The sequence below is a fragment of the Montipora foliosa genome, chromosome 8 (genome assembly GCF_036669935.1).
Source record: "Montipora foliosa isolate CH-2021 chromosome 8, ASM3666993v2, whole genome shotgun sequence".
NCBI classification, from domain to species: Eukaryota; Metazoa; Cnidaria; class Anthozoa; order Scleractinia; family Acroporidae; genus Montipora; species Montipora foliosa.
In genome coordinates, this window is record NC_090876.1 from 6,516,638 (window position 1) to 6,530,221 (window position 13,584).

General features: G+C 41.5%; 1 protein-coding gene across 1 annotated transcript in view; it reads left to right on the forward strand.

The window, feature by feature from the left end:
- Window positions 1-12,882: 12,882 nt before the first annotated feature.
- Window positions 12,883-13,584, forward strand: part of LOC137967740 (WD repeat-containing protein 37-like) — a 21,315-nt gene continuing 20,613 nt past the window's right edge. The window contains exon 1 of the mRNA XM_068814292.1: window positions 12,883-13,156. Coding sequence (XP_068670393.1) covers window positions 12,937-13,156 — 220 coding nt within the window. The 5' untranslated portion in view covers window positions 12,883-12,936. The remainder of the gene's footprint in view (window positions 13,157-13,584) is intronic.

Sequence of the window (13,584 nt, forward strand, 5' to 3'; positions counted from 1 at the left end):
TTTCTTACGTATCAGCTAAGTTGCGGAATGTGTTACCCGATTTCATCCGTACCTATGAGTACACTGGTTTTAAAAGAGAATCCAGGGCCGCATTTTGTACAGCGGCTTTTCTTTTTAATGAACACATCTTTAAATAATATGTATTTGGTAGTTATCTGTATATGCTATGTATTTTAGCTGTAAATGTAATGTCTCCAAGATATTAGCTCCCGTAGTTATTCGGAAATTCGAGATGAAATAAAGCATGTTACCTTTAGCAGGGCGCATGCGCACACTTTGTAATCTGCGACTCCAGTGCTTACCATATGACAGACAAAATGACTTTTTACTTGAATATATAAGCCATCTAATTGTTACGCTATATTGACAAGGGCGGTTTGGAGCTGTGAGTAGGCGTGGGATTTGTCACATATGGTTTAGGGGCCGACATATCTCTCCCTCAATGCCGTACCGGGAGGCAAGGTCGGTAGCAGAAAGCAGTGAAGGGCCAACTGCGTCCAAAAGCGATCGCACGGGCCGAAATCCCGGGATGACTCGTTTGGTACGACGCTCCAGCGCCGGTGTCTGGAGGTACTGCGTTTTTCTCTCTTGTTCAAACATTCCGTCAGCGCATGCGCAAATGTTCTGGCTCTTCGATACCTAGCCTACCAAAAAAAATTAACATGCTGGTTTTTTTTTTTCTTTGTTTTGTTTTTTTTTTTTTACCAGCAATTGACATTTCAGTTGATTTTATAGGCATAAACGTAACGTAAGAAGCGTGCGTGTCTGGTCTAGACTTGTCTCAGACAGAGGCGAGAGATGGTTTCATGCAGACTGGGACGCCTAAAATGCTCTGTTGTACCATGGCGGTTCACGAGTGAAGTTGTCTCTCTGGCCTTTCTGTGGACGAATTCCAGGACCTACTGACACAATCTGGGCAAGTTTTGAAAGCTAAAAGCTTCAATCGATGCGTTATTTTGCTGGTAGGACTGGGTGGCCCGACACTTATGAAAAAAACTCTGAAATGAGAATCGGGAGTCTTCCCTTGTCATGGAATGGCAGAATTACCCAGAATTCTTTTCGGGCATGAGCGAGGCAACTTAAGAAGCACGAGACTGGCCCTCATCGAATGGCTGAAGCGCGGCCAGAGGAAATGATTTCTTGCCAGATACTCAGGAGTAGGCCTGGTGTGTGCTGTTAACTTAGATTTTGGATTTCTGAACAAGTTTTTATCATAGAAAATTCGCGGCAAAGTTGTGCTTTCATTTCGCTGTAATTCTCGTGTCAAAGAAACGGTATAATAATGTAAATAAGAGAATAACGATATTTATATTTGCAGATTACCTGTCCTCTTACTACGGAAATCAAGCTCTACATCTTTATGCAATAAACGCATTCAAAATTTCCTGGCATTACTTGATAAAAGTATGCTTTTTATTTTTGTTTTTTGTTTTGAAAAGAGGGTTTTTCTGCTGATATGGAAAATACGTTTTCTCTCCCGTCCCCTTCTTATGCATGATCTTCGCGGAAATTACATTCTGTCCCTCAATAAACCTGGAACAACCAGTTATGGTGTTAGTTCTCTTTTTTCTTACGTATCAGCTAAGTTGCGGAATGTGTTACCCGATTTCATCCGTACCTATGAGTACACTGGTTTTAAAAGAGAATCCAGGGCCGCATTTTGTACAGCGGCTTTTCTTTTTAATGAACACATCTTTAAATAATATGTATTTGGTAGTTATCTGTATATGCTATGTATTTTAGCTGTAAATGTAATGTCTCCAAGATATTAGCTCCCGTAGTTATTCGGAAATTCGAGATGAAATAAAGCATGTTACCTTTAGCAGGGCGCATGCGCACACTTTGTAATCTGCGACTCCAGTGCTTACCATATGACAGACAAAATGACTTTTTACTTGAATATATAAGCCATCTAATTGTTACGCTATATTGACAAGGGCGGTTTGGAGCTGTGAGTAGGCGTGGGATTTGTCACATATGGTTTAGGGGCCGACATATCTCTCCCTCAATGCCGTACCGGGAGGCAAGGTCGGTAGCAGAAAGCAGTGAAGGGCCAACTGCGTCCAAAAGCGATCGCACGGGCCGAAATCCCGGGATGACTCGTTTGGTACGACGCTCCAGCGCCGGTGTCTGGAGGTACTGCGTTTTTCTCTCTTGTTCAAACATTCCGTCAGCGCATGCGCAAATGTTCTGGCTCTTCGATACCTAGCCTACCAAAAAAAATTAACATGCTGGTTTTTTTTTTTCTTTGTTTTGTTTTTTTTTTTTTACCAGCAATTGACATTTCAGTTGATTTTATAGGCATAAACGTAACGTAAGAAGCGTGCGTGTCTGGTCTAGACTTGTCTCAGACAGAGGCGAGAGATGGTTTCATGCAGACTGGGACGCCTAAAATGCTCTGTTGTACCATGGCGGTTCACGAGTGAAGTTGTCTCTCTGGCCTTTCTGTGGACGAATTCCAGGACCTACTGACACAATCTGGGCAAGTTTTGAAAGCTAAAAGCTTCAATCGATGCGTTATTTTGCTGGTAGGACTGGGTGGCCCGACACTTATGAAAAAAACTCTGAAATGAGAATCGGGAGTCTTCCCTTGTCATGGAATGGCAGAATTACCCAGAATTCTTTTCGGGCATGAGCGAGGCAACTTAAGAAGCACGAGACTGGCCCTCATCGAATGGCTGAAGCGCGGCCAGAGGAAATGATTTCTTGCCAGATACTCAGGAGTAGGCCTGGTGTGTGCTGTTAACTTAGATTTTGGATTTCTGAACAAGTTTTTATCATAGAAAATTCGCGGCAAAGTTGTGCTTTCATTTCGCTGTAATTCTCGTGTCAAAGAAACGGTATAATAATGTAAATAAGAGAATAACGATATTTATATTTGCAGATTACCTGTCCTCTTACTACGGAAATCAAGCTCTACATCTTTATGCAATAAACGCATTCAAAATTTCCTGGCATTACTTGATAAAAGTATGCTTTTTATTTTTGTTTTTTGTTTTGAAAAGAGGGTTTTTCTGCTGATATGGAAAATACGTTTTCTCTCCCGTCCCCTTCTTATGCATGATCTTCGCGGAAATTACATTCTGTCCCTCAATAAACCTGGAACAACCAGTTATGGTGTTAGTTCTCTTTTTTCTTACGTATCAGCTAAGTTGCGGAATGTGTTACCCGATTTCATCCGTACCTATGAGTACACTGGTTTTAAAAGAGAATCCAGGGCCGCATTTTGTACAGCGGCTTTTCTTTTTAATGAACACATCTTTAAATAATATGTATTTGGTAGTTATCTGTATATGCTATGTACAATAAACGCATTCAAAATTCCTGGCATTACTTGTAAAAGTATGCTTTTATTTTTGTTTTTTGTTTTGAAAAGAGGTTTTTCTGCTGATATGGAAAATACGTTTTCTCTCCCGTCCCCTTCTTATGCATGATCTTCGCGGAAATTACATTCTGTCCCTCAATAAACCTGGAACACCAGTTATGGTGTTAGTTCTCTTTTTTCTTACGTATCAGCTAAGTTGCGGAATGTGGTACCCGATTTCATCCGTACCTATGAGTACACTGGTTTTAAAAGAGAATCCAGGGCCGCATTTTGTACAGCGGCTTTTCTTTTTAATGAACACATCTTTAAATAATATGTATTTGGTAGTTATCTGTATATGCTATGTATTTTAGCTGTAAATGTAATGTCTCCAAGATAGTAGCTCCCGTAGTTATTCGGAAATTCGAGATGAAATAAAGCATGTTACCTTTAGCAGGGCGCATGCGCACCTTTGTGATCTGCGACTCCAGTGCTTACCATATGACAGACAAAATGACTTTTTACTTGAAATATAAGCCATCTAATTGTTACGCTATATTGACAAGGGCGGTTTGGAGCTGTGAGTAGGCGTGGGATTTGTCACATATGGTTTAGGGGCCGACATATCTCTCCCTCAATGCCGTACCGGGAGGCAAGGTCGGTAGCAGAAAGCAGTGAAGGGCCAACTGCGTCCAAAAGCGATCGCACGGGCCGAAATCCCGGGATGACTCGTTTGGTACGACGCTCCAGCGCCGGTGTCTGGAGGTACTGCGTTTTTCTCTCTTGTTCAAACATTCGTCAGCGCATGCGCAAATGTTCTGGCTCTTCGATAACTAGCCTAACAAAAAAAATTAACATGCTGGTTTTTTTTTTTCTTTTTTTTTTTTTTTTTTTTTTTTTTTTACCAGCAATTGACATTTCAGTTGATTTTATAGGCATAAACGTAACGTAAGAAGCGTGCGTGTCTGGTCTAGACTTGTCTCAGACAGAGGCGAGAGATGGTTTCATGCAGACTGGGACGCCTAAAATGCTCTGTTGTACCATGGCGGTTCACGAGTGAAGTTGTCTCTCTGGCCTTTCTGTGGACGAATTCCAGGACCTACTGACACAATCTGGGCAAGTTTTGAAAGCTAAAAGCTTCAATCGATGCGTTATTTTGCTGGTAGGACTGGGTGGCCCGACACTTATGAAAAAAACTCTGAAATGAGAATCGGGAGTCTTCCCTTGTCATGGAATGGCAGAATTACCCAGAATTCTTTTCGGGCATGAGCGAGGCAACTTAAGAAGCACGAGACTGGCCCTCATCGAATGGCTGAAGCGCGGCCAGAGGAATGATTTCTTGCCAGATACTCAGGAGTAGGCCTGGTGTGTGCTGTTAACTTAGATTTTGGATTTCTGAACAAGTTTTTCATGAAAATTCGCGGCAAAGTTGTGCTTTCATCTCGCTGTAATTCTCGTGTCAAAGAAACGGTATAATAATGTAAAAGAGAATAACGATATTTATATTTGCAGATTACCTGTCCTCTTACTACGGAAATCAAGCTCTACATCTTTATGCAATAAACGCATTCAAAATTTCCTGGCATTACTTGATAAAAGTATGCTTTTTATTTTTGTTTTTTGTTTTGAAAAGAGGTTTTTCTGCTGATATGGAAAATACGTTTTCTCTCCCGTCCCCTTCTTATGCATGATCTTCGCGGAAATTAAATTCTGTCCCTCAATAAACCTGGAACAACCAGTTATGGTGTTAGTTCTCTTTTTTCTTACGTATAAGCTAAGTTGCGGAATGAGTTACCCGATTCATCCGTACCTATGCGTACACTGGTTTTAAAAGAGAATCCAGGGCCGCATTTTGTACAGCGGCTTTTTCTTTTTAATGAACACATCTTTAAATAATATGTATTTGGTATTATCTGTATATGCTATGTATTTTAGCTGTAAATGTAATGTCTCCAAGATATTAGCTCCCGTAGTTATTCGGAAATTCGAGATGAAATAAAGCATGTTACCTTTAGCAGGGCGCATGCGCACACTTTGTGATCTGCGACTCCAGTGCTTACCATATGACAGACAAAATGACTTTTTACTTGAATATATAAGCCATCTAATTGTTACGCTATATTGACAAGGGCGGTTTGGAGCTGTGAGTAGGCGTGGGATTTGTCACATATGGTTTAGGGGCCGACATATCTCTCCCTCAATGCCGTACCGGGAGGCAAGGTCGGTAGCAGAAAGCAGTGAAGGGCCAACTGCGTCCAAAAGCGATCGCACGGGCCGAAATCCCGGGATGACTCGTTTGGTACGACGCTCCAGCGCCGGTGTCCTGGAGGTACTACTGCGTTTTTCTCTCTTGTTCAAACATTCCGTCAGCGCATGCGCAAATGTTCTGGCTCTTCGATACCTAGCCTTCCAAAAAAAATTAACATGCTGGTTTTTTTTTTTCTTTGTTTTGTTTTTTTTTTTTTTTTTACCAGCAATTGACATTTTAGTTGATTTTATAGGCATAAACGTAACGTAAGAAGCGTGCGTGTCTGGTCTAGACTTGTCTCAGACAGAGGCGAGAGATGGTTTCATGCAGACTGGGACTCCTAAAATGCTCTGTTGTACCATGGCGGTTCACGAGTGAAGTTGTCTCTCTGGCCTTTCTGTGGACGAATTCCAGGACCTACTGACACAATCTGGGCAAGTTTTGAAAGCTAAAAGCTTCAATCGATGCGTTATTTTGCTGGTAGGACTGGGTGGCCCGACACTTATGAAAAAAACTCTGAAATGAGAATCGGGAGTCTTCCCTTGTCATGGAATGGCAGAATTACCCAGAATTCTTTTCGGGCATGAGCGAGGCAACTTAAGAAGCACGAGACTGGCCCTCATCGAATGGCTGAAGCGCGGCCAGAGGAAATGATTTCTTGCCAGATACTCAGGAGTAGGCCTGGTGTGTGCTGTTAACTTAGATTTTGGATTTCTGAACAATTTTTAATCGTAGTAAATTCGCGGCAAAGTTGTGCTTTCATTTCGCTGTAATTCTCGTGTCAAAGAAACGGTATAATAATGTAAATAAGAGAATAACGATATTTATATTTGCAGATTACCTGTCCTCTTACTACGGAAATCAAGCTCTACATCTTTATGCAATAAACGCATTCAAAATTTCCTGGCATTACTTGATAAAAGTATGCTTTTTATTTTGTTTTTTGTTTTGAAAAGAGGGTTTTTCTGCTGATATGGAAAATACTTTTTCTCTCCCGTCCCCTTCTTATGCATGATCTTCGCGGAAATTACATTCTGTCCCTCAATAAACCTGGAACAACCAGTTATGGTGTTAGTTCTCTTTTTTCTTACGTATCAGCTAAGTTGCGGAATGTGTTACCCGATTTCATCCGTACCTATGAGTACACTGGTTTTAAAAGAGAATCCAGGGCCGCATTTTGTACAGCGGCTTTTCTTTTTAATGAACACATCTTTAAATAATATGTATTTGGTAGTTATCTGTATATGCTATGTATTTTAGCTGTAAATGTAATGTCTCCAAGATATTAGCTCCCGTAGTTATTCGGAAATTCGAGATGAAATAAAGCATGTTACCTTTAGCAGGGCGCATGCGCACACTTTGTAATCTGCGACTCCAGTGCTTACCATATGACAGACAAAATGACTTTTTACTTGAATATATAAGACATCTAATTGTTACGCTATATTGACAAGGGCGGTTTGGAGCTGTGAGTAGGCGTGGGATTTGTTACATATGGTTTAGGGGCCGACATATCTCTCCCTCAATGCCGTACCGGGAGGCAAGGTCGGTAGCAGAAAGCAGTGAAGGGCCAACTGCGTCCAAAAGCGATCGCACGGGCCGAAATCCCGGGATGACTCGTTTGGTACGACGCTCCAGCGCCGGTGTCTGGAGGTACTGCGTTTTTCTCTCTTGTTCAAACATTCCGTCAGCGCATGCGCAAATGTTCTGGCTCTTCGATACCTAGCCTACCAAAAGAAATTAACATGCTGGTTTTTTTTTTTCTTTGTTTTGTTTTTTTTTTTTTACCAGCAATTGACATTTCAGTTGATTTTATAGGCATAAACGTAACGTAAGAAGCGTGCGTGTCTGGTCTAGACTTGTCTCAGACAGAGGCAAGAGATGGTTTCATGCAGACTGGGACTCCTAAAATGCTCTGTTGTACCATGGCGGTTCACGAGTGAAGTTGTCTCTCTGGCCTTTCTGTGGACGAATTCCAGGACCTACTGACACAATCTGGGCAAGTTTTGAAAGCTAAAAGCTTCAATCGATGCGTTATTTTGCTGGTAGGACTGGGTGGCCTGACACTTATGAAAAAAACTCTGAAATGAGAATCGGGAGTCTTCCCTTGTCATGGAATGGCAGAATTACCCAGAATTCTTTTCGGGCATGAGCGAGGCAACTTAAGAAGCACGAGACTGGCCCTCATCGAATGGCTGAAGCGCGGCCAGAGAAAATGATTTCTTGCCAGATACTCAGGAGTAGGCCTGGTGTGTGCTGTTAACTTAGATTTTGGATTTCTGAACAAGTTTTTATCATAGAAAATTCGCGGCAAAGTTGTGCTTTCATCTCGCTGTAATTCTCGTGTCAAAGAAACGGTATAATAATGTAAATAAGAGAATAACGATATTTATATTTGCAGATTACCTGTCCTCTTACTACGGAAATCAAGCTCTACATCTTTATGCAATAAACGCATTCAAAATTTCCTGGCATTACTTGATAAAAGTATGCTTTTTATTTTTGTTTTTTGTTTTGAAAAGAGGGTTTTTCTGCTGATATGGAAAATACGTTTTCTCTCCCGTCCCCTTCTTATGCATGATCTTCGCGGAAATTACATTCTGTCCCTCAATAAACCTGGAACAACCAGTTATGGTGTTAGTTCTCTTTTTTCTTACGTATCAGCTAAGTTGCGGAATGTGTTACCCGATTTCATCCGTACCTATGAGTACACTGGTTTTAAAGAGAATCCAGGGCCGCATTTTGTACAGCGGCTTTTCTTTTTAATGAACACATCTTTAAATAATATGTATTTGGTAGTTATCTGTATATGCTATGTATTTTAGCTGTAAATGTAATGTCTCCAAGATATTAGCTCCCGTAGTTATTCGGAAATTCGAGATGAAATAAAGCATGTTACCTTTAGCAGGGCGCATGCGCACACTTTGTGATCTGCGACTCCAGTGCTTACCATATGACAGACAAAATGACTTTTTACTTGAATATATAAGCCATCTAATTGTTACGCTATATTGACAAGGGCGGTTTGGAGCTGTGAGTAGGCGTGGGATTTGTCACATATGGTTTAGGGGCCGACATATCTCTCCCTCAATGCCGTACCGGGAGGCAAGGTCGGTAGCAGAAAGCAGTGAAGGGCCAACTGCGTCCAAAAGCGATCGCACGGGCCGAAATCCCGGGATGACTCGTTTGGTACGACGCTCCAGCGCCGGTGTCTGGAGGTACTGCGTTTTTCTCTCTTGTTCAAACATTCCGTCAGCGCATGCGCAAATGTTCTGGCTCTTCGATACCTAGCCTACCAAAAAAAATTAACATGCTGGTTTTTTTTTTTCTTTGTTTTGTTTTTTTTTTTTTTTTTTACCAGCAATTGACATTTCAGTTGATTTTATAGGCATAAACGTAATGTAAGAAGCGTGCGTGTCTGGTCTAGACTTGTCTCAGACAGAGGCGAGAGATGGTTTCATGCAGACTGGGACTCCTAAAATGCTCTGTTGTACCATGGCGGTTCACGAGTGAAGTTGTCTCTCTGGCCTTTCTGTGGACGAATTCCAGGACCTACTGACACAATCTGGGCAAGTTTTGAAAGCTAAAAGCTTCAATCGATGCGTTATTTTGCTGGTAGGACTGGGTGGCCCGACAGTTATGAAAAAAACTCTGAAATGAGAATCGGGAGTCTTCCCTTGTCATGGAATGGCAGAATTACCCAGAATTCTTTTCGGGCATGAGCGAGGCAACTTAAGAAGCACGAGACTGGCCCTCATCGAATGGCTGAAGCGCGGCCAGAGGAAATGATTTCTTGCCAGATACTCAGGAGTAGGCCTGGTGTGTGCTGTTAACTTAGATTTTGGATTTCTGAACAAGTTTTTATCATAGAAAATTCGCGGCAAAGTTGTGCTTTCATTTCGCTGTAATTCTCGTGTCAAAGAAACGGTATAATAATGTAAATAAGAGAATAACGATATTTATATTTGCAGATTACCTGTCCTCTTACTACGGAAATCAAGCTCTACATCTTTATGCAATAAACGCATTCAAAATTTCCTGGCATTACTTGATAAAAGTATGCTTTTTATTTTTGTTTTTTGTTTTGAAAAGAGGGTTTTTCTGCTGATATGGAAAATACTTTTTCTCTCCCGTCCCCTTCTTATGCATGATCTTCGCGGAAATTACATTCTGTCCCTCAATAAACCTGGAACAACCAGTTATGGTGTTAGTTCTCTTTTTTCTTACGTATCAGCTAAGTTGCGGAATGTGTTACCCGATTTCATCCGTACCTATGAGTACACTGGTTTTAAAAGAGAATCCAGGGCCGCATTTTGTACAGCGGCTTTTCTTTTTAATGAACACATCTTTAAATAATATGTATTTGGTAGTTATCTGTATATGCTATGTATTTTAGCTGTAAATGTAATGTCTCCAAGATATTAGCTCCCGTAGTTATTCGGAAATTCGAGATGAAATAAAGCATGTTACCTTTAGCAGGGCGCATGCGCACACTTTGTAATCTGCGACTCCAGTGCTTACCATATGACAGACAAAATGACTTTTTACTTGAATATATAAGCCATCTAATTGTTACGCTATATTGACAAGGGCGGTTTGGAGCTGTGAGTAGGCGTGGGATTTGTTACATATGGTTTAGGGGCCGACATATCTCTCCCTCAATGCCGTACCGGGAGGCAAGGTCGGTAGCAGAAAGCAGTGAAGGGCCAACTGCGTCCAAAAGCGATCGCACGGGCCGAAATCCCGGGATGACTCGTTTGGTACGACGCTCCAGCGCCGGTGTCTGGAGGTACTGCGTTTTTCTCTCTTGTTCAAACATTCCGTCAGCGCATGCGCAAATGTTCTGGCTCTTCGATACCTAGCCTACCAAAAAAAATTAACATGCTGGTTTTTTTTTTTCTTTGTTTTGTTTTTTTTTTTTTTACCAGCAATTGACATTTCAGTTGATTTTATAGGCATAAACGTAAGATAAGAAGCGTGCGTGTCTGGTCTAGACTTGTCTCAGACAGAGGCAAGAGATGGTTTCATGCAGACTGGGACGCCTAAAATGCTCTGTTGTACCATGGCGGTTCACGAGTGAAGTTGTCTCTCTGGCCTTTCTGTGGACGAATTCCAGGACCTACTGACACAATCTGGGCAAGTTTTGAAAGCTAAAAGCTTCAATCGATGCGTTATTTTGCTGGTAGGACTGGGTGGCCCGACACTTATGAAAAAAACTCTGAAATGAGAATCGGGAGTCTTCCCTTGTCATGGAATGGCAGAATTACCCAGAATTCTTTTCGGGCATGAGCGAGGCAACTTAAGAAGCACGAGACTGGCCCTCATCGAATGGCTGAAGCGCGGCCAGAGGAAATGATTTCTTGCCAGATACTCAGGAGTAGGCCTGGTGTGTGCTGTTAACTTAGATTTTGGATTTCTGAACAAGTTTTTATCATAGAAAATTCGCGGCAAAGTTGTGCTTTCATTTCGCTGTAATTCTCGTGTCAAAGAAACGGTATAATAATGTAAATAAGAGAATAACGATATTTATATTTGCAGATTACCTGTCCTCTTACTACGGAAATCAAGCTCTACATCTTTATGCAATAAACGCATTCAAAATTTCCTGGCATTACTTGATAAAAGTATGCTTTTTATTTTTGTTTTTTGTTTTGAAAAGAGGGTTTTTCTGCTGATATGGAAAATACGTTTTCTCTCCCGTCCCCTTCTTATGCATGATCTTCGCGGAAATTACATTCTGTCCCTCAATAAACCTGGAACAACCAGTTATGGTGTTAGTTCTCTTTTTTCTTACGTATCAGCTAAGTTGCGGAATGTGTTACCCGATTTCATCCGTACCTATGAGTACACTGGTTTTAAAAGAGAATCCAGGGCCGCATTTTGTACAGCGGCTTTTCTTTTTAATGAACACATCTTTAAATAATATGTATTTGGTAGTTATCTGTATATGCTATGTATTTTAGCTGTAAATGTAATGTCTCCAAGATATTAGCTCCCGTAGTTATTCGGAAATTCGAGATGAAATAAAGCATGTTACCTTTAGCAGGGCGCATGCGCACACTTTGTAATCTGCGACTCCAGTGCTTACCATATGACAGACAAAATGACTTTTTACTTGAATATATAAGCCATCTAATTGTTACGCTATATTGACAAGGGCGGTTTGGAGCTGTGAGTAGGCGTGGGATTTGTCACATATGGTTTAGGGGCCGACATATCTCTCCCTCAATGCCGTACCGGGAGGCAAGGTCGGTAGCAGAAAGCAGTGAAGGGCCAACTGCGTCCAAAAGCGATCGCACGGGCCGAAATCCCGGGATGACTCGTTTGGTACGACGCTCCAGCGCCGGTGTCTGGAGGTACTGCGTTTTTCTCTCTTGTTCAAACATTCCGTCAGGGCATGCGCAAATGTTCTGGCTCTTCGATACTGTCTCCAAGATATTAGCTCCTGTAGTTATTCGGAAATTCGAGATGAAATAAAGCATGTTACCTTTAGCAGGGCGCATGCGCACACTTTGTAATCTGCGACTCCAGTGCTTACCATATGACAGATAAAATGACTTTTTACTAGAATATATAAGCCATCTAATTGTTACGCTATATTGACAAGGGCGGTTTGGAGCTGTGAGTAGGCGTGGGATATGTCAAGTACGGTTTAGGGGACGACATACTCTCGTACCCTGTATCTTCGTTTTCTTTGACCAGGGTATACGTGGAGGTATACATGGGTATACAAAGGTACACGTGGGTAGTAGGGGTATATCTGGGAGTATCGCGATCTTCTCATGGTTTTGCCTATGCGTGAGCCGTCAATATTTCGTTGGTATTGTTGGCTCACCTTTGCGACCTGTGATTGGTCCTAATGTTGAAATTGACGTCGTTGCACTGAATTGGGTTGCCGACGTACGCAAACAAATACGTTTCGCAGGTAGAAAGAATTGAAATTTCGATCAGGCGCGGGTTGACTAGTTTACAGTTTTATTTATCCTTATAAATGATGGATTGCGATACAAAACAAATTGCGATTTTGAGACGGCAATACCACATTATATTGACGGCGTTGGGAGAAAATATATTCCGTATTGGGCTCCGTCGCTTCGCGACTCCGCCCAATCCGACCAATACGGATTATATTTTCTCCCAACGAGCCGTCAATATAATGTGGTATTTCCGTCTCAAAATGGCAATTTGTTTTTAATACAAGGGTATATAGGGGTATTTAAGGGTATACATGGGTATATTTAGGGCCAATTATTAAATACGCTATAAGGTTATTTAAATACATAATAATAAGGGATACATGAAGTACTTACCGATAAGGATAATTGGATTGGTTCCCAATTTTCCTTATAGTTTTAGTTGTTTTTCCCAAAGAGTGCACTTTGAGATGAGTAAGAATCAAGCAGGCAGTATCAAAATCAAGCCCAAGCGGCTTTCCATACGAAGGACTCGTTCGCCCACCAGAGTTAGATCCGAAAGAATGCGCCATGAAGGTTATGACCAGGATCGCGAGAGCTCTCTACCGCCTGAGCTTCGGTCAAGGCTTGGGTCACTTTTTGCTCAGATAGAAAGAGAATTCGAGTGTGTACACGCCGAAAACCTTGCTTGTAAGTAAACCAAATTTCGCTTGTATTGAAAATTCAGCAAGCTGGAAAGAAATTGCTGCCAATGTTTCGTAATTAGCCAGTAGGGTACGTAAATGTGTCTACATTTCAGGTGATTTGTATCTATGGTGTTATAAACAGAGAAGCTTGTACATGTTCGTAGTTGTTCGAAGGAAATATTGTTCGTTTCATCTTGTGTGGGTACTTTTATTGCATTCGGATCGACACATCATTTATGAAATCTGGTTTCAGTTTTAGTCGAATAGGGTTTGTGGATTTGCTTATTTTTCAACTTTTTAATGCGTGCCTGTTGTTGACATTGGTTGCGATCGTCTTAGGGAGATAACACTAGTGTTAAATCAAGTTCTACTGTTTAGGGCTCCCCTAGGGATTAAAAACACCAGAGAGTTGGCACTAGAGTAGTATCAACA